This window comes from Vicugna pacos, chromosome 1, assembly GCF_048564905.1.
Source record: "Vicugna pacos chromosome 1, VicPac4, whole genome shotgun sequence".
NCBI lineage: Eukaryota > Metazoa > Chordata > Mammalia > Artiodactyla > Camelidae > Vicugna > Vicugna pacos.
In genome coordinates, this window is record NC_132987.1 from 84,729,915 (window position 1) to 84,751,367 (window position 21,453).

The 21,453-nt window shown below is 35.3% G+C and overlaps 1 protein-coding gene across 2 annotated transcripts; it reads right to left on the reverse strand.

Moving 5' to 3' along the window:
• Positions 1–215: 215 nt before the first annotated feature.
• On the reverse strand, positions 216–16,809 carry GPR15 (G protein-coupled receptor 15). Of its 2 annotated transcripts, none has more exons than XM_072966806.1 (2): positions 15,212–16,809; positions 216–250 (listed from the first exon to the last, which is right to left on the reverse strand). In XM_072966806.1, the coding sequence occupies exon 1, from the start codon at positions 16,723–16,725 to the stop codon at positions 15,637–15,639; it is 1,089 nt and encodes a 362-aa protein (XP_072822907.1). In that variant the 5' UTR covers positions 16,726–16,809; the 3' UTR covers positions 216–250; positions 15,212–15,636. The 2 variants fall into 2 exon arrangements, with proteins under 2 accessions (XP_072822907.1, XP_006208121.1); XM_006208059.3 differs by lacking the exon at positions 216–250 and adding an exon at positions 6,303–6,515.
• Positions 16,810–21,453: the final 4,644 nt, after the last annotated feature.

The window sequence follows — 21,453 nt, forward strand, 5'->3', positions numbered from 1 at the left end:
CAGACACTGATCCAAGTGCTTTGCCATGTTTTGACTACTCTCACTTCCACAGCAATTCAACAACTCAATTCAATTAAACCATTATCTCTAATTAAAGAAACCAAGACCCAGAGACTAAACTAACACTGTAAATGGCAAAGCCAGAATTCAAATCTGGACTCAGAGCTCTTACTTTAATCACTAAAAAAAATCTTCTTGGGCAGAGCATTCCAAAATCTGTGCCATAGAATACCAATTTTATTAAATGCTCCTGAAAAGAAGAAGAAGAAGAAAAAGAAAATGTTTATGTAGCTAAATACATTTGGGGATTACTGCTATGTAGATTTGTAATGTATGCTATGTTAAAAAAAAACCTATATAACAATGTAAGATTGAAATTTCAACTAGGAATCAAGATAAAATAAATGCAAAATTCCTAAATGAGTTTCTAAGTCACCATATGCAGACTATAGAAGCCTAATATCTGGAAACCTATTCCATAACTCCTGGATCCTTTCAGAGAATGGAAAGGTTTTGTATGATTTTCCTGGGAGAGGTTAGCAGCTGTGCTATGGGGCACCAAGCTTTTCTGCTTGAGAATGTTGCTACCTCCTACATCAAGCCCAGTGAGCAAGGGCTTCAGGAGGACTACTTGAAATGCTTAATTTGTGTCCCTATATGTCACGGAAACTGCAGACTGAAATTGACTCCCTCTTGGGAAATCTAGATGTAAAAAGTTGGCCCATTAGCACTTTAATGCCAGTACCTAGATTGGCCTTGCTGCTGCATGGGGGCAAAGATGTTTCACTGCTTCCCATGGACCATGGGTGGGCTGTAGGGGGTGAGAGTTGTAGGAAGGTGGAGTCTCCCAGATGATGGTCTGGGAATAGAGGTGGATGGACATCCTGGAGAAATGAAGAGTATCACTCTTCATTTGAGAATTGATGCTGGAGAGTTCCCCTATGATGGAACTTTCAAAGAACCCCTAAAATCGGCCTATATGAGTCACCTTTACCATCTGCCATGCCCGAAGAACATAAACTCACTTAGCAGAGTAAGGACTATAAATCCCCTCACCTTTTCCCTCTGCTGTCATCTTGGGTTGCTAGATAAAATGCAAGGTCTTCAGTTAAATTTGAATTTCAGATGAACAATGAACATTTTTTTATTATAAGTATATCCCATTCAATATTTGGGACATGCTTATATTAAAAAATATTTGCTATTCATCTGCAATTCAAATGTAACTAGACATCTTGTATTTTTATCTGCTTAATCTGGCAAACTTCGACTCACCCCACCTTTCCCTGAGGAGATGTTGAGCAGGTGAATGGTGACGGGAAGGAAAGAACAGAAGTTCTTATATTTTCTGAAATAGGGCCATGTTTGCAGATTTAACCTCTTTCCAAAAGATAAGTAGAAAAGTCAATAGACCTGCCCAGGTCTTCAGGCAAGGGGCAGGGGGCAACTGCCGTAATGAATAAATTTGAAAAGTATTAGATGAGAATAAAAAATGAAAATTATATTTTGAGTATATTACAAATCTTCTTTGTTAAATGATCCAGGTCTATTTTATTTGACTTTGTTAAGCTGTTCTTCTCCAGGACTATAACAGCTGTTAACTTCTCTTGGAATTTGTGCTCTTTGGAACACATTTTGGGCAATTCTACTTTGTTTTATAACTTGGTGGTATAATTAACTAAACTGCTGTACTGGAGAATTTTGACGAAACTGCTGGGGGACCAGTGTATGAGTATATGAATTCTTCTAAGATTTCAAGTAAAAGAAAACTCAACTCAAATAGGCTTAAACAACAAACGGGCTTAGGTTTGGGGAACTGGAAAGCCCAGATGTACAGAGGTCTTCAGAGTTGCTTGATCTAGCAGCTCAGCCATTGCCAGTAAGAACTCAGTTTTTAAATTTTGTTTTTTTCTTGTTGCTTTGTTTTTCTGTCTTTTCTCTTAACTGTCAACCACACTAGTTAATCTTATTCTGATTGGCCCTGTTGCTGTTAATAAGGTGGTTGCAACTTTCAACAACAGAGCCTGGTTGGGGAGAGAGCAGTGCTGACCCGGCATTCTGAGTAGCCTGGTTGGCTGGTCACATGCTCAGCCTGTGGTGACTGTGGCCTGGGGCTGGAAGGAACTGAAGATCTGAAATCTGTTAAGGCTTTTCCATGGGGCTGAGGGTGGGACCACCTTTTACCAAAACACACAAGCTGTGTGGGCAGGAGCAGAAAGATGAGTGCCCAGGGGTGGGAGCAGAACGTGTGAATGGATGCTGGCTCAACCAACAAACGTCTGGTACAGCTGGAAATTTAAGTTTCTGTCATTGACTACATGCAGGGTTGAAGCTCAAAACTATTTAACAACCTACATCCTCATGGGCACCAACCATTCTGAAAGGACATTGCTGTCAGTGCAGGAGCCTGGTTCCCAAAGGCTCCTGCTTACAAAGTGTTAACTCTATAGTTGCTTGATATTGAAGGGCCCAGGAGTCCTAGGGAAGGTGACAGAAGGCCATGAGAGGTGGGCATTCAGGGCAATGCTGCTTACCAGCTGGAACAGAAATGTACCACTATCTAAACAAGGTTTATAATTGTACCCACGTGTGCAAGCTCAGTGATTTTTAAAAAAACACGAAGGATATTTGCTTCTGAATAAGACTCTTAATTTACTTATTTGAAAAATGAGTGGGTTGAAGAGGATGATTTTATGGTTCCTTTGACAGAAATGTTTGTGTTGTATTCTATTAAAAATTAAATAAATAAGCCTTAGTTCTATCTATCATGCACATTGTGATGTGTCTGTATTAAATAGAATATTATAAACAGTTGTTATGAATTTAAAAATGCAAAGAACCAAATTTCCATTTGAAATTTGGCACATTACGTTTAACTAATTTGAGTCTAAATTTAACTAGATCTTTACATTGAAATTTTTAAATACATTATTTCTAAAGGCCATGAGGATTTTCTCATTGCTTCTCATTTTCTGTTTTGTAGTGAAGAAAGAAAAATAAAAACCCAATAATTTAACATATGAAAAACTCATTTTAAAAACATGTTAAAACTCATAGAGGAAAACATAAGCAGAACACTCTTTGACATAAATTACAGAAATATTTTTTTGGCTCCATCTCCCAAAGTAAAGGAAACAAAAGCAAACATAAGCAAATGGGACCTAATGAAACTTAAAAGCTTTTGCACAGCAAAGGAAACCATAAACAAAACGAAAAGACAACCTACTGAATGGGAGAAGATAGGTGCAGATGATATGACCAATAAGGGGTTAATAGCCAACATATATAAACAGCTCATACAACTCAACATCAAAAAAACAAACAACCCAATTAAACAATGAAGAGAAGAACTAAACAGACATTTTCCCAAACAGGAAAAGCAGATGGCCAACAGGCACATGAAAAACTGCTCAACATTATGAATCATCAGGGACATGAAAATCTCAATCACAATGAGCTGTCACCTCACACTGTCAGAATGGCTATTATCAAAAAGAACACAAGTAACAAATACTGGCGAAAATGTGGAGAAAAGGGAACCCTCGTACACTGTTAGTGGAAATGTAAATTGGTGCAGCCACTGTCAAAAACAGTATGGAGGCTTCTCAAACACCTAAAAATAGAACTACTATATGACCCAGCAATTCCACTTCTGGGTATAACCCCCCCCCAAAAAGCCCAAACCCAAAACACTAATTTGAAAAGATACATGCACCCCAATGTTCACAGCAACATTATTTACAATTGCTAAGGTATGGAAGCAAACTGTGTGTCCATCAACAGATGAATAAATAAAAAAAGATGTGACACACACACACACACACACACACACACACACAATGGAACACTATTCAGCCATCAAAAGGAATGAAATTTTGCCATTTGCAGTAACATGGATGGACATGGAAATAAGCTAGAGAAAGACAAATACTGTATAATATTATTTGTATGTGCAATCTAAAAAATACAACAAACTAGTGAATAAAACAAAACAGAAGCAAACTCACAGATATAGAGAACAAACTAGTGGTTACTAGTGGGGAAAGGGAAGTAGGGGGCAATATAGGAGATGGGGAGAAAAAAAGGTTATATATGAAACCATGAGTGTGAAACTTTTGAAAATTGTAAAGCACTATAGAATTTAAAGAAACATATTCAATAAAAACAAAAAACAAAAAACATTAGTGCCATTTTGACCTTAATGGAAAGCAGAGAGGGACAAAACCAGAAATGGCTAAAGAAAAAATTAGAGTTAAGATGGAAGCCATGCATTTACCTAAAGATGGTTCAATGGCTGAAGCAATCCGTTCATGGCAGCCACTGTTGGCAGGGTTACCCAATGGTGGAGAGATACAGAGCGGGTAGTGGCCATGAGGCTTCTCCCCTCTCCCAGTGGGTCAGTGTCCTCACAGGGCAGAGCTGAACTGCAGTTAGAGAACATGAATTTTTCTCCAGGGCTTTACCTGCTTGCTTTAACAATCCCTGAGAAGCCTTCCCAACCACTTAGGTTCTCAGCTAGCTAGTCATCCTAGATAAACCACAAAAACAAAAAAACAAAACAAACAAACAAACAACCACAATGATGCTGCTGTCTCCTATCTCCCACTCCCTTACTTGTCCCTCCGCCAACCCCCCTCCCCCCACCCCCACCCCCAAGTAGAGTTGATTTTTCCAGAGGGCAGTGCTGGAGGCACCAGAATTGTAGGCAAGAGGGATGAACATTATATCTATGCCTAATTTTTTTTTTTACATAGATATATAAATAAAATGTTTGTGATATTTTGAATTTTTGGTCTGTCTGATGGAGCATTTTAAACATTCACAGATCTATATTTGTAGATTTTTCTACACTTAAAGTCATCAAAAATGTCAAAGTCAAGAAAGGTTTTGATTTTCAAAGAGAGAACTTCTTGCCTATAGCTAGCGTTTTCTCCAATCTTCAGGGCAAAACCGAGGCTTGGTATATCCTTAGCTCCCTTCCTCCGTCTTTATATATAATTTCTGATAGAGTTATAGGTATATGCACATCCGTGTTAATTAACCCAGCTGAAAAACTTTTCTTACAGAGGCTTCCAAGGAAATACATAGAGTCACAGGGATAAAGACTGGTCATCTTATTGCTTTAAAGGTGTTTTCTGTTATAGCACCAGCAAGAGCTAAATAATAAATGCCTTATAATGCTTTGAATAAAAATAGTTCTCAAACATAATGGTAAAACTTGCTGCCTAGGGGCTAAAATTAATTTATTAGCTATGAATGAGGATGCTGGCTCTATGGGTCTGCATGTTTAGGTGTGTATGTGTGTGTATATATATATATATATAAAATGCCTAATATATAATATTATATGTATTTTATATTATGTATGTATACTCTAACAACAACTTGATAAATTTTAAGCCTTCACAATTAAATTACTTTAAATTAAAATTTGTTTAAAAATATATATTTGTGTTTATGCATGTAGGATTAATAAAGAATATAAAAACAATACAAACATTACTTGCATGACCTACCTCAACAACCCCAAGGAAAATAGTGTTATCCCCATTTAACATGTTAGAAAGCCAAGGCAGAAGATGTCAATAACTCGTCCAAGGTCACACAGACGTTACAAAGTGATTTGTTGTTGTGGTTTCCAACTCAATTTTTTCCGATTCTAAAGCCTTTATGTGTCCTGTTACATCGCACCATAATTTTTACTCCATTATTTTGAGGCATTATTCATTTAAATTTTCCAGAGAAGTGAGAGAAAGGTTGGGAATAGTAAAAAGGTGTGAGTAGATAAACTCTAATAATAGCTATGATATTACTCATCACTATAGTACTAAGAATTATTACCTACTACCTAAGGTGTCATTGAGGACTTTCTTTAAGTCAGCTAATCAAGATGCTTTCCAGAGGCACACTTTCATAGTTCCCTGCTTTATATATGACTTCAGTAGACTGAAAATGCACAAAATGCTTGTTATTTCATTGTATAGTGTGCTCATTTTTATATGTCTGAATGAAAGTATTTCCCAGAAAAATTCTTGAACCCTCAGAAAATTTTCCTTTGTGTATTAGTTCCAGTTTGCAGAGAAGCAGACCTTAAGACAAGAGTAGGCAAGAGATTTATTGCAGGATGGAACTAGAGAAGGTGTGGAGAGACCCTCAGACTGAGATGGAGGTCTGACCCTCTGGAAAAAGAGGGAAGAAAGGTGGACTGGGTAGGTTTTTTCCCACAGGTTAGAGTGTAGATTAAATTAAGTGTGAGAATGAATATATGTGAGCCACTTAACAGTTCCTTGGTACTAAGTGAATACTCAATAAACATAGATTTTATTCTTAGTCTGCATTTGAAAACATAATTGCCATGAGAATTGTAGATATTTATCACAAGTCATCTTCCTTGTGCATTTTTCTTGGTAATAGAGCTGTACCGTTACAATGGAAAATTGACGTCAAGACAGTGGTTCTCCTTCTTTGAGAGCTACGTAAATAGTCTTCAGACATCCTCGAAGCTAGAAAACTTTCTAGGTAAATCCAAGTGAAAGAGGAAAAGGTTAAAAGTCAACATTCATCCTCATATAGCTGCTCAAATAAAAAGTTTATTACTTTTGTTTTAGAAATTTTTCACCAGGAAATATTTGCACTTTTCCCAGAAATATGGTATTTGCAAATGTTTTAGAATAGAACATTTGGAATAAATTGGTAAGACTCATAGTCAACTATTATCCTATCCAACCAATTCTAATTTGCACTTAATTGAAAAGTTGAAATATTTAAAAATAAGATAAAAACTGCATCTACATACACAAACTAGACTGACATTACACTTAATGGGCAAGTTAGTTTAGCAAAAATAAATTGGAATCTTTGAATCAAATGGTGACTTGCTGCATTTACTATGAGAACAAATGTGATTTGATTGACCTTTAATTTGATAAGGCTTTGTCCAAAGTTAAATCATCCCAAAAACAAAGTTCAGGATATTAAATTTAAAACTGAACATGATATTTTAAAAATTCCTATTTTGACTTTAGAGGAAGAGGCAAAACTATACTGAAATATTAATATGTGTTTTATGATACATGCGACATTTATTTTAAAGTTAAAAATACATATTCATTATAGGAAATGTAAAATAGTCATAAAAATGTAAAGAAAAGTAAATTAAAATGAAAAGTGAATTTTTTCTTGGTTCTACTACGTAAAAAAAAGTATTGTTAACATTTCAATATACTCTCTAAATAAAGCAAGCTGAGGTAATTCTTCTTTGATGTTAAAAATAAATAATAGATTTCATACTTGAATAACATGCTCTCTTATTCTTAAAAATTGTATTTCCTTTTCTCCTTGATTATGGGCCAGTTATTATTAACTTTATTATCATTTTACTTCATAATATTCTTTCCCCTCCTAAAAATGCTGCTTGGAAAATATTATTTCTTATTTAAAATCAATTAAAATTGAGTTTTTACCATATGTTTGGGGAAATTTGTAATATTCCTAATTTGACAAAACTGTGTTTCTTAAAACTACATTTGGGAGTCCCTATTAAAATTAGGAGGTCATTTATTTTAAAATGTGCTTTCTGAAGAGAGTAAATGAAGTTCCTGAAAGACAGGAGTGCTGGCTACTGACTCCTCTCCACACAGACCAGTGCAGCTTCTTGGCATAATAAATAGCATTTAATAAGAAAGATGGTGAAACTTTAAACTTCTGGCACCAGTTTAGGCTGCATAGCTCACAGGCACACAGGCTACAGTGTGAACTTTGGCATTGGATTTACTTTTTCTTTTTGCTGTAGTTTTATTATAAGAAATCTGGGACATCTTAGGGATAAAGAAAATTAGACTATGATTCTTAGCATGTACATGCTTGTTAAAAAAAAAAAGTTTTCCTGTTAGGGCCACTGTCATAGGTGCTATTATCCTTTAGTGCAGGGTTGGGTGTGAGGGCGAGTGAAATAAATAATTGTCCATTTCTTACATGCAGCATGTATTTGATTTTCTAGATATTTTTAGTGACTGTCAGATGGACGATGCCATTTCTAATGGATCACAGTTAAGGAATTTAAGAGACTATGGGAAACATGTTACAAAAAAACATTTTTCTTTTGAATGTATTTTTCAGTAAAATGGACTTCCTCCTCCCTCAAGCGATGTTAGCCACGAATAGGTAAAGGGTTTGGTGATTTGAGATATTTGCACTGGAAAAAATAAGAAATATAGTTTGAACTTGAGAAATTATTATAGAGGGAGAATAAACTAAACCAAGGGAAGGTTATGATATTAACAGAAACTATTAAAGAGTCTAGAAATCAGAGAAAAAATATGGTGATGTGGAAAAAGCAGGAGCTTTGAAATTGCGTAGGCCCAAGCTTAACTGATATCAGGTTTCACTTTAGGGTCAGTCCAGTAAGAATTATGTGAAATTTGATTTCTTTGAATACTATTTTCTTCATCTCTATAATGGAGTTGTTTCTCTACCATTGCTTATCAAGTTCTTAATATGTACCAGTTAGTTTTGCAATAAAATGCTGCAATAAAAATGCATAAAAAATATCGAGGCTATAATTACATTCCAGGGTAAAAACCCTAGAAATGGAATTTCTTTCCATGCATGTTTTAAAATATCCTCTAAAAAGTTTAATCAAATTACACTCAATCAATAGTTTAAGAAGTCTTGTCTACACTCCACACCTCTAATCCTGATCAGTCTCAGTATTTAATGTTTGAATCTTTGCCAGTTTAATAGGTAAAATTATATTTTGTTATTTTAATTTGGCCGTCTTTGATTACTTATCATGCTAAACATTTTCATATTTATTGGCAGTATTTTTTCTGTGTTTGAGTTATATAAGTGAAATTACTATAATTTAAAATCCTAAAGACTGAATAAGTGATGCAGTTCTGCATTGAACTTTTTTCCAATTCTTTATTTCTTATTAATACGCGAAAGTCAGGTCTGCATTGCATGAACATCTTTTTCGTTAGAACTAGACTAGCCATTTCCATCTACCTTCAACTCCTCTGAATCTATATTTTTTGCTATGAAACCATGGGCCAAGTTTCATTTCTCATTTACCACTTCTCCACCTGAGTTGTCAGTTTTGCTTTTGGTCTAAACTGAGGGTAAGTGAGAGGGCACCTCGTTAAATCACTGTCTTTGGGCAGGGTTAGAATAGAGTTATCTACTTTGCATATCTTCTTTAGTTTGTTTGAAAATAAATTTAAACCTAATACTGTTGATGATGTGTTTGTCTTGTGTTTAAAATAAACTTTTACACTTAAAAATCTTTAAGGGCAATACAAGTATTTTCATGTGGGGATGCCAGTGATGGAGGGGCATATTTCTTTAAGGAAATGTGACAATATTTAGAAAATAACCATATCAAAATGGTAGTTATATGAAGTGACTTTTATGTGGACTAACATAGGCTTTTCCCTAAACATTGGAAAAGATCAAAGAAAATGATTTGAATTTGAATTTTCTTTCTTTTGCTTTTTATTTTAATATATTTTTATTGTAATTTTCTTTTTATATATCAAGCTCTTCTAAGGTGGTAGTACTCCATTCTTTGATTCAAAAAATAACTAAAGCCTTGTAAACTCCATGAGGAAACAGATTCCACTACTGCCTCTTTAAATCCTACAGTCTAATAGTGCCATATATATATAGTAGTTGATTATGAGAATGGGCCACAGTTTCAATCTTTGAATAGGACATTTTAATCCATTTATGTTTTTATTGTACTTGTTGATATATTTATATTTATATATGTCATTCTGTTTTGTATTTTTTCTTTTCCTTATTTTTTCCTTTCTTGCATTGAATCAAGTACTTTAGACTGAATATTAGCAATAAATTTCGATACATGCTTATCACCTGCGTTTGTACGTCATGTGTTTGTGTATTTGCGTTTGTGTGCATAAACAGAGAGAGAGAGAGAGAGAGAGATGGAGACTGGATGGGAGAGAAAGAGGAGTTTTGTGAGTGGGTGACTGCAATATGACTGCTTCAGAACCCATCAGTTATAATAAGGAGACAATCAGTTACAATAACAAATTTGTGGCTGTCATAGTGCATTGTGTATAATAGACACTTTGCTTTCACAGTTTGATGTTTCAGATATTGACTATTTTCAAGGAACTCCACGGGTCTAGGCATAAAAGGCATAAAATGAAACCACTGACTTACAATGCGATGAGTAAGGACTGACTGAACTAGTGAGTGCAGCCAAACACCTAGGATTGACACCGCAGTTCCGCTTTATTTTCTACTCATTATGCAGTATCTCTGAAGACGTTAAAGTTTACTAAATTGGTATGGAGTAAATTATACGCTATTTGTAGGTTTAGGAATTTGTGGAAGTTTTGCAATAGACAGTTCTTAAATACTATCTATACTCTATAAGGAAAAGAGCGGAGTTGCTTGCTGAAGACTGCCACAGAAAATTCTTTAAAATTAAAAATAGTCTTTAGTCACACAAAATTTTTGATGCATAAAATTTTATTTGATCTAAGAACATCACAAGAATATATCTTCTGCAAATATGGATTATAAAGTGTTTTGACAAGAAGAACCTTTTATATTTCATTTTGAACCTAATAGTAAGAAGGAAATGAAATCTTCCTAATCAGAATTGATAGGGGCTAGCAGATAAAAATGCTAAACTTCCGATCAGTGGTGGCAAACATGAAGTACTTACAGATGAAGCCCAACTCTTGTTAATACAGGAGTGATAGTAAACTGGCTAATTAGTAAATCTTCTTAATTAGAAAATAAGAAAAATCACTGAATACTGTCAGATTGATGACATACTTTACTTGGTCTGCAGAGCATTGCAAAATAATATGAACATTGCATCGTAAATCCTTTAAATGGGCCCCTTGCCTAAATTAATTACAATTTAACCTAACCAGATGTGGCCAACTCAAAAAAAGTTCCACTGTAATTTTAAAGTGCCTTTGGATCTTAGCTATTTGGTACTCATATACATAAACTAAGACTTTTTTAGTTTAATAATGTCTGCCAACCAATACTTTCCTCCACATTTAGATTAAAAAAATGGATGTTTCATGTGAGTTTATATTTCATGATGATTTGATTTGTAAGAATTTTCACTTTATTAACAGTTTGACACATTGGACACTTAAGACACATTGGACACTTAAAATAGGTTGTTCGTTGTTGTAATGCAGTAGGTTAATCTTAGGGATGCAATTCCCACTTATCAAGCCCATTTAGGAAATGTAACTCTATTGAGAAAATGACAAAGATAACAAAAGACAAGAGTAACTCATCCCAGCGGGATTTTTACACTGGCAATTTAAAATCTTGTCTCTGGAACCATTTTTCCCTATACACTTTTACGTAAAGTCTAGTCATAATTGCTTACCTGTAGAATTGATAAAAACAAAGAATGTTGACTCAAAGAAAAGAACTTAAAATAGTAACAGGCATTTGCAAGAGACAATCCAATGCACACCAACCTCTGTGGAAGGCAAAATCTAGCAACCATTTATGAATATTCTGGTGGTTAGAATGATCCTCCTCCCTTTTCTCTGGATGGCACTTCTCTCTCTTAGGAGACTGGAGGCATCATCTTACTAGCAGGCTGCACCAGTGCTCCTTTAGAACTAAGTCTGCAATTCTTTTAACATTGCTTGACTTTTGTGAATGAGCCCTGCAGGAAAACTGAGGCTCATCGTTCCCTGTGGTGTGCACATTTGACAAGTCATTTCTCACTTCTGAGATCACTCGGGGGAATAGAGAATGATTGGAGGAGTCAAGATGAATCAGAGGAAGATTTCTTTTACTCAGCTTCCCATCATACTGTGCATTTCTGCATCTATTTAAAAATTAACTTGTAACCCCTAGTAATAGTCCTCTCTTAGTCACGCACATAGCTTCCTTTAAGACTGTTATTCTTACCTAGTGTTAATCTCACTCAGAGGTGATTTTGACTTGTTAGAGTGATGATATGTGGGACTCCAAGGAATATCAGGTTAGTTTTAATCTTTCGATATGGCCCAAATGGAGTAAATGTGTGTTTGTGACTGTGTGCGCCTTGAATATATCTATTTTAAAATTAATTATGTTATCTGACGACTTTTCACCTAGACTTTAATGGAGAACTTTTCTGTGGTAAATTCAAGAAAAATTTCTTGAAAAATTCTTGGGAGATTACTATCTTTTTATATTTATCCTTAAAGTCCTGGCAGTAGCTTTGAACTGCTGAAACAAACAAGTAATGTTAGTCTGCAATGATCTCCTTCTTCCTTTGCTCTTATTGTGTTTTATTTTTCTAATTTTGGATGTAACTGGCAAGGCATGACTGTGTTAGGTGTCAGATTAATTTTCTAAAATTTGTGGCAATATGTGTTGATTCATTCTCTAATGACATTAAATTTCCACAAAGTAACTCTCAGGGTAGTTTATTGGAGATAATAAAAATCTTTAAAAGTTATAAATATAGATTTATATTTCTACTTATGCTGGTATCTACATATGTGTATAAATAGAATTTGTTCATATTTAAAATGCAGAAATATTATGGTTTAAAATAAGCAAAATGAGCATGACTAGGACATTGTGCTATATACCAGAAACTGATGCATTGTAACTGATTGTACTTCAATTAAAAAATTAAAAAATAAATAAAATAAACAAGATGAGACCTAATCAAATAATTTATTAAAGAACTTTTAATGCTATTATATTGTAAATTAAATTTCATACCAGAGGAACCCATGCATGACATAGTAACATTAACAACTTACTCACATTTAAAATTTTTTCTATCAGAGTTATGCTGTTTTCTATCAGAGTTATGCTATCTGTAAAATTTTGCCTGTTTTTCCTTCCATTATTGGTATATTATGAATATAAAATATGCTAAGATATTCTTAAGGCACACAATTAGCATATCTATTTTTAAGTATTAAAAAGTACAGCAGTATATTCTTTTTTGATGTTATTTTAAAAATGCCCAGCAAAAACTAGAGGGATGAAAAAGAAGTAAGAGGGATTCTTAGTATTTGTTAAATAAGAGCAATTAAGCGTCATTTGATAGTCATTGGAAATTTTTATGTAACATTCAATAATTAACGATAGAAACCAAATTGTTTTATATAAATTTTTACTAATATTTAAAAAAAACTTGTACTTAAATTTGTCAGTCTTACAATGTCCTTGAGAATTCTATAGCCATAGATATTACCAATGACATCTAGGTATGAAAGATTAACATAGCTTGTTTAATGCCCTAGCATTAAGGGTGAAGCTAAACCAAATAACCCAGATTTTCTCATTTCCTAACAGATATCTTAGTTAATTGACCGGGCTATTTTTTAAAGGTAGTATTTCTCAAAGGCAATGACTTCGTGATTAGTTATAGTGCTTTTGTTGGTTTGTTTTTAAAAAGTGAATGTCTTCTTTCTGTATTTTGATTTTATTTACCCTTTGAAGATCTATTTAATTGTTTTGAATTCACTTTTGGAATTTTTCCAAGAAATTTTATTTTCAGTGACTTCTACAGTCTTTTTTTCCTATATTTATGATAATATATTAAAAGGCTGTTAGAATATCAGTATTAAGTGAATATGTTAATAGAAATTAATATAGTATAGAAGAATACTTATATGAGGAAATCATATTTTTATTTAACAAAAATTTAAGACAAATGAACAAACTAACCAATTTATAAAACCAAAAACTTCTAAATAGACTGTAACATAAGGTACCCAATATTTGAAATTTCTTCTAATATGAAAGATATATAGGATGAATTTGAATTACCTAGTGTCTGAAAAGATTCTCGGCTTTCTATGATTTTTTTTTTTTTTTAGTTGAAGTATAGTCAGTTACAATGTGTCAATTTCTGGGGCACAGCACAATGTCCCAGTCATGCATATATACATATATTCATTTTCCTATTCTTTTTCATTAAAGATTATTATAAAATATTAAATAATTCCCTGTACTATAGAGAATAAATTTACTTTTTATCTATTTTTATATATGGTGGTTAACCTTTGCAAATATCAAACTGACAAATTTATCCCTTCCCACCTACTTTCCAATGGAATAGGAGAAAATATTTGCAAATGATGCAACTGACAAAGATTTCCAGAATATATAGACAGCTTATACAACTTAATAACAAAAATACCCAAACAGCCCAATCCAAAAATGGACAGAAGACCTAAACAAGTAATTCGCCAATGAAGACATACAAATGGCCAATAGGCACATGAAAAAATGCTTAATATTGCTAATTTCCCTGATTTTTAAACTCCATATTTAGAAGTAAAGCAGTAATTCATCTGAGTCAACAGTGAGGGTAGCAACATAACCCACTTTATCTTGAATCAGAAGAGGTTTACTATAATAGGTTTGCTGCTGCAAAGCCCTTTGTGGTTGCTGCTAATTACATTTTTCACTTCAAATTCTTTAAAAGGGATATAGGTACAAAATGACTCAATAAATATTTATCAGGTGAGGGAATTCCGGAAGGTCTCTGGGCTTGGAAAAATGCATATAAGATACCAGTAACATCTTTATTATGGATTTTTCACTTCAGCTGAATACAAAGATTCCTGTCTTCCTATATTATTGGATCACATCTTGAAATTACATACACCAAACAAATGATGCTATAGAGAATGTGTAGCACTAATGTTTTAATTAAAATACAAAATGATCATCTGCACGAGGGTGTAGTTAAGCATTTGATGACTTCTAATTATAGTGGTAGTAATGTTTTTATTTGATAACTAGATAACTGGGTGATTAAAAACATGTAATTAAAGAAAAGTCATATCCTAATTTATAAAGGCAATGAAAACAAAGACCACAGCCAAACCCCATTGAAAAGTAGTTACTACACAATTATAATGAGATACATTTTTACCATACAAGTATATCTTATAAATCAAATCTTGTCCTATGCTTTCTCATTAAAATACTGAAGACTGAGTGGTAAAGTAAGTCCCATATCATACACATAGTACAAAATGATTTAACCCCCATGAGTTTTTTGCCAGCCCAACATCATTGTGAGTGGTATAGGGTGAAGACAGTGTTGGAAGATGTTATAGAATCAGCATACAAAGTTCTAAAGATTAAGGCCAGAACTCCACTTCATTACTCAGGAGCAATGAATTGCTGAGCATAGGCATATTATATTTTTTACTACCTGTGTGATCACCCCATTGCTCACCAGATGTAAGTGGGCAGAATCCTTTACATGTCGTCCACTTTGAAGCCGAATGTGAAGGATGGTGTAGCTCAAGGTACCGTGGTTCCTGAGATAGGAAAAGGCCTCAGTGTAGGCTGACAACCATGAAGAAAGAAACTGGTCCAAGTCGGAGCCTTTACCTCCGAGTTCAAGAACATACAAGAGTTGTATTTTGCCTGGTGAACTTGACTGAAAGGGGTCAAATAAGGCCACTCAGCTAAAAAAAAAACAGTGCATGGCCTATATATATCCACAGACACAGGGACTTTCTAGTCTTCTCTGTAAAGATTTACTCTTTCTTGTTTTTATGAAGCAATATGAATACTATGAGCAATACTCCTTTCTTTGTCGCTGACACAAATGTACTTTCCAATCCACCAAAGGAGCTTGAAATGTAACTGTCCCTTTTAGAGGGACACAGACCTCTTCCTCCTTCTGGCAAAATCTTCTGCCTGAATGAAGTTGGAGAGAGCCTTGGTGAGGTCTGATGTCTCGGTGCTGCTCCCAAAGTCGTAGTTCTTCAGGCAAGGACACAAGCAGTGCACAATGGCCCGGCGGATGTAGCTGTCAAATATATAGTAAATGACAGGATTGACACAGCTGTTGGCAAATGCCAAGGGCCCAGTCACCTCCATGCCCTGGTGGAGAAAAGCTGAGGAAAAGGAGAGTTCTTGCTGCAACCCGGAGACAATAGCCAGGAGCTTGAAAGTATTAAAGGGTAGCCAGGAGCAGACAAAGGCTGCCACCACAATAAAGATGATCTTGATGGACTTTCTCAGCTTTTTGTTATGCTTTCCCGACTGCTGGTAATGAAAACACAGCTTCTTTGTGATGCAACAGTAGCAGGTCACAATGCTCACCAGAGGGGCAAAAAATGTAAAAGTCAAGGCCACCAGGGCCCAAGCCAGTTTAATTGAAGTGGCCCTCTTCTCTGCACAGTATGGCTTACCATCAATCAGGGTAAGCTCCCTGGACAGAAGAGTAGGTAACCCCAGGAGGCAGGAGATAAACCAGACGCTGGCACAGACTCCATATGCACAGTCTCTCCTTCTGAACTTCCTGGATGTGGCTGGACACATGATGGCCAGGTAGCGGTCCACACTCATGCAGGTGAGCAAGAAAACATTGCAGTGCATGTTGACTGAGATCATGTAGGAGCTGCCTTTGCACAGGAAAGAGCCTGTCCTCCACAGTCCTAAAGATGCTTCTTTATCCACCCAGAGAGGCAAAGTGACGAGGAAGATGAAGTCAGAGGCAGCCAGGTTGATGATAAAGATGTCGATGAGCCTTCGGCTGCCCCGTTTGAAATGCAGTGCGCTCATGAGGATGAGGTTCCCCAACGCTCCAATCAGGAACACAGCTGCGTAAAAGATAGGAAGGAAGACTGATGTATAAGTAACATGAGAGTAGGTCTCCTCGATATCTGGATCTGGGCTTGTGGCATAGAAATAATCTGGATAAGCCAAGGTGGCTTCTGGGGCCATCACTGGGTCCATCAGGTGGCAAACCTGGTAAGTTTCCTTACCTAGGAAGGCTTTGCATAAATTTTAGAAATCTCAAGACAGCTTCTTTTATACAGTGCCTGCACCACCCCCTTCCTTAAAAGACCTTGGGACCATCATAAAAACAGAGATTAAAAAATGCAGTTTCTACCAATCCTCAGAAAGGGCCTACAAGGAACACCACCCTGATTGTTTTTGGGTGATTGTGGTTATGGTTTTCTTCATTTGCATTTGCCCAGGAAACTGAGGTGCTTTTTGACTTCTTTTTTTAAGATATACAATTTGTTTCTTTAAATCCAGAAATTAGGAAGTGAATTAATTTTTCTTTTCCTTACCTACTTTAAAGACATTGTTTTTCTGACATTAAAAGTCCTTCTGATCTAGCCTCCTGTTTCACCTGCAGGATATGGTTTACTTTTAGGATTTTCAGGTGGTGATATGGAGGATACCCTTTATTTACATCATGGTGAAATGTGAAGAAAATAGTCTTTCATCGCATAAAGAATTGAAATTTTCCCCAACCATACCAGTCCGCATCTACGGCAAACATAACGATTCCAGTTAGGGTATTAGGTACTCCCCATTTATTTGACTCTTTCAGTTCATGCATAATTGATCTTGTCTCATTCAATAAGTTGTTAAAAATACCCGGAAGGCTGGAGCCATGTCTTGTGCCTTTATTATTATTTGAAAAATTTCCAGTACAATTAACACAGCATCTTGCACGTAATAGGTGATTTGGAAACATTAATTTTTTGAGCTGATTAGGAAAACTCTCATTTTTGTGATCCAGTATAACTTAGCAAGGATGAATTCATTGGGGGTTAACTGCAGGCATTGTTATTTATGGAGCTTACAGACACAGGTTTAAAAATCACAAACTGCTATTTTTTTGTGCTTATCTGTTATTATAATTCAACCAATGAAATTTAGTTTAGTTTAGTTTTGTTTTGTTAGCATTAACATCCTTGAGTAGGACATTTTCTCCCTACTAATCCTCGAATAACTATCCTTTATCAGACTCTGGAATTCCTCTGACTTTCTCTTCTTTACACCTCACCTTGATAGAAGTGATTTTGTTAGCTTTTGAGCTATGACTTTTCCATAAGGGCCTCCACACATCTGTGAACTTCACTCTTGGAATTATTGACTTGGCAACAGACAGACTTTTATTAAGTGACATTACAATGGAGTTGCCAGTATAGGGAAGATTTTGGGTTCATCCAAAACACTTAAGAAACTGGCTAACATTGAAAGGATCCTATCATATTTTCCCCCTCATCTGTTCCCGTTTATTTAGGAAGACCATAGTAAAAGATGACAAATTCTGCAACTGACTCCTTTTATCCTCTTATTTCAATTCCTCCTGGCCAAGGTGGCTCAAGGCTCATGTACACTTTCCTGTCTTTCTCTTTCCTGCCATCCCATTTCATCACCAAAATTAGTTTCAGGCTGATATTACTATTGTATATGTGAAAGTATAATTGTTAAACATTTGAAGTCCTTTCTACTGAATTTTTATTTCTTCCGTAATTCATGTATTAAAAAGAACGATACTGCCTGCTGTACTCCCTCCTTCTCCCTTCTTCCTGAGGTGCTCTGTCGTCACCTCAGTCTCAGGCATGTGAGTCTAGGTCAGGGAGGGATGAGGCTCTCCTGATCTGGGGCAGCCTCCAGAAGTTGCTTGGGAATTGACTTATGGGCCTGGGCCTGCCTTCTTTTGGGTCCTTAGCTGCTCTGTGTTGTTTCTGGAAGGAGTGGGGGAGGGCACATCCTTCACCAAATATAGGCTGCAGAGGAGATCAACTAATTAACTTTTTGACATTTCTGAAATAGAAATCATTCCCACTGGGGTAAGCCTTAAATATTTAATAGAATAATTCATTTTGTCAAATAGTTTGAAGCAGGACAACATTTACTTGAAAAGGATTGCTAGAGTAAACATGGAATATTTAAATATTTAAATGCTGTATCTATATATGTGTGTGTATTAAAGAAACAATTATATATATTTAAATTTTACTTTATTTGTAATTGTATTTTACTCATATTATTAGAATTTTGCATTCTGCAACTAGAAGTTCTCCTGGTTTTTTTGAAAGATAAGGTTGATTCTGGGCCTAAGATACTAAAAAAATTTTTAGGTATGTCTCAAGAATTCCACATGAAAAGTACTACAAAATGGAAAAGAGTTCATGCTCATACTCTGGAGGAAAACATCTGGCTGTACATTTATTCTGAAGACCTTAAATTTTCTTTCAGCATTCCAAAGTTGTTGGCCTGCTAATGTAAACTGTCTCAAATGAATCTGACTTTCTCAGTAAACTCTGAAGCAGCTGTGGACAAAATTATTTGCTTTATCACATATAGTCACTTTAGACTATGGTAATTAGTGATCAAGTGCTACAATATGAGAATACCCATCAATATCTTGGGACCTAATTTGGAAAATAAATTGTGCTAAAATAAAGGAACAAATAGCATAGCTCTGGTCTTTTAATAACTCAGAGTGCAAAGCTATTATAAGACAGAACCCACAATAAAAGCTGACTAGATAAAGTAGGGGAGGTCATAGTTCTAAATAAGCTTGGAGCAGCAATCATTTTTAACTTTGAATGCTCCTTGAAATAAACATGAGGAAGCTAACAGTAAAATGACCAACCACATACAGACTGAAACTCAAAAACAACACTGGATACAATAAGCATACGAAAAGGCAGTATGAACAGGGTGATGACCAAAAAAATAAAAAGAGTAAGCTGTAAATATCAGTAACTGAATGACAGCACATGTCACCTCTTCTGAATTGTCTTTCCAGAAGAAAACAAACAAAAAACCCAACAAAAATCCACTTAAATTTCTTCCTTCATCCCTGGCAGAGACAATTGCTTTCACCTTTGTGTTCTCCAAGAACTTTTACAATACTGCTTATAAAGTACTTATTACCTCATTTCACCTGCTTAGTTGTTCCGGTGTCTGATCTCCTGACTGATCATGAGCAACTTGAAGGCAGAGACCATCTGTTATCTTTCCATGGGCCTCCAGCTTATTGTAGTTACCCAGCCGAAGTCTTTTTGGGTCTCTTAAAGCCATTGTTTTGAACCTGGATGCCAAATCACTTTACCCACTTTAGAGTCACCTGGGGTGCCCATCAAACCGGAGCTTTCTGAACCTGGTCCCAGATCTACTGAATCAGAGTCCTTAGGAGTGGAGCCTAGTACTTTACATTTAACAAGTATTCAAAGTGATTTGTACACACACTAAAGTTTAAAATCACTGTTCTAATATATAATCCTAACTAACCTTATACATTATGCTTTGTTATTATTTTGGCTAATTTTTTTAAGTTTAAAAATCACCTCTAAATTTGAACTTCTTAGAAGTCTTCTGGACTAGCTTGCACAAAACTTTAGGAATTAATTTAGACATCTGAACACTCCCTATTTTGCATTCCAATTCCTGAGATATGTTCAGAATCGGCTCAGATGTTGACTACGGGGAGAGAGTAAGATTTTGTCCACCAATGCTTCTGTTCAGGTGAATCTAGCTATCTAGTCACATAGTCATCGCTGCGACTTGCAGCCTTTGCTTCACGGGTAGACTGAAGGTTTTGTGTGAATATAGCCACCTCAACTGGCATTGTGATATATTACTTCTGTTTCTTCCCTATCAACCACTCTGGCCCTGTATTAGATAGGATTCATCAGATTAAGTAGCATATAGCACAACAGAAAGAAATCTCTGTTCACATATGCTCCACTGATACGCCCCAGAATTAATGGCAAAGATCATGATTATTATTTGGTTTTCATAAATCTTATCAATCAGACAGAGTGATTATATGTTTGTTAGAAACACTCTCTTGTCCATTTCTTACTTGAGTATCATAAAATATATAACCATTTAAATAGTCCAGTTTAAGAAATCTGTTTACACTCTAAAAGTTGATGGGTTTTTTTGTTCTGAGAGTTACTTGAAGAGTCTAGTGCAATATAATGTAATATATATTGCCAAATTATGTGGCATCTATTTGCCATTATCAGGGTCCTCCCCCACTTCATTATACTTACCTTGGTACCCCATACATACACAGCAGTGATGTTACTATTTTAGGCACATATACTTCAGGTTTTTTCATAATTGTTGATTTAATCTGGGTTTAAGTTTGTATAGCAAAAACAGTGTTTCTTTATATTGGTGTCCCTGGTATCCTGCATAGTGTTTGGCATATAATAGGTGGTCAATAAATGTTTGTAGATTTGGACTGAATTATGCTTGAATTTTGAGTCATTTCCAGTGAATAGGGAGTTTCCCAAACTTCTTGGACAGCTTCCACTTTCTATGATTACTGTTTATTGTTGAAATAGCAAAGGTCTGTGTTGCTGTATCTTTTCTAATCAGAATGCATACAGCCTTCCTCCTTTTCCTTTGTCCATCTGCATTTCCCACTGTCTCTGCCTTCTTGAATATTGCCTAGGCTGGAGGTGTAGGCCACTTAACTCCCCAGTGAAATTTTAATGCTGTGCATCTATGAAAACCACATTTTGGAGCTACATTGTTCTTATCTCAGCAGAATTATAAATCACGAAATTTTAGAGCTTCAAATGACATAAGTGATAACCAATACAACCATTTTACTAATGAGGACACCCAGAAAGAGGTCATTTACCAAAGATTCACACTGATGATTTTAACATAAGTACAATTTAAATTTAAACTTCT

Excerpts from the sequence above, each read along its gene's own strand:
- GPR15 (XM_072966806.1), bottom strand. The coding sequence starts at position 16,725 with ATGGACCCAGTGATGGCCCCAGAAGCCACCTTGGCTTATCCAGATTAT.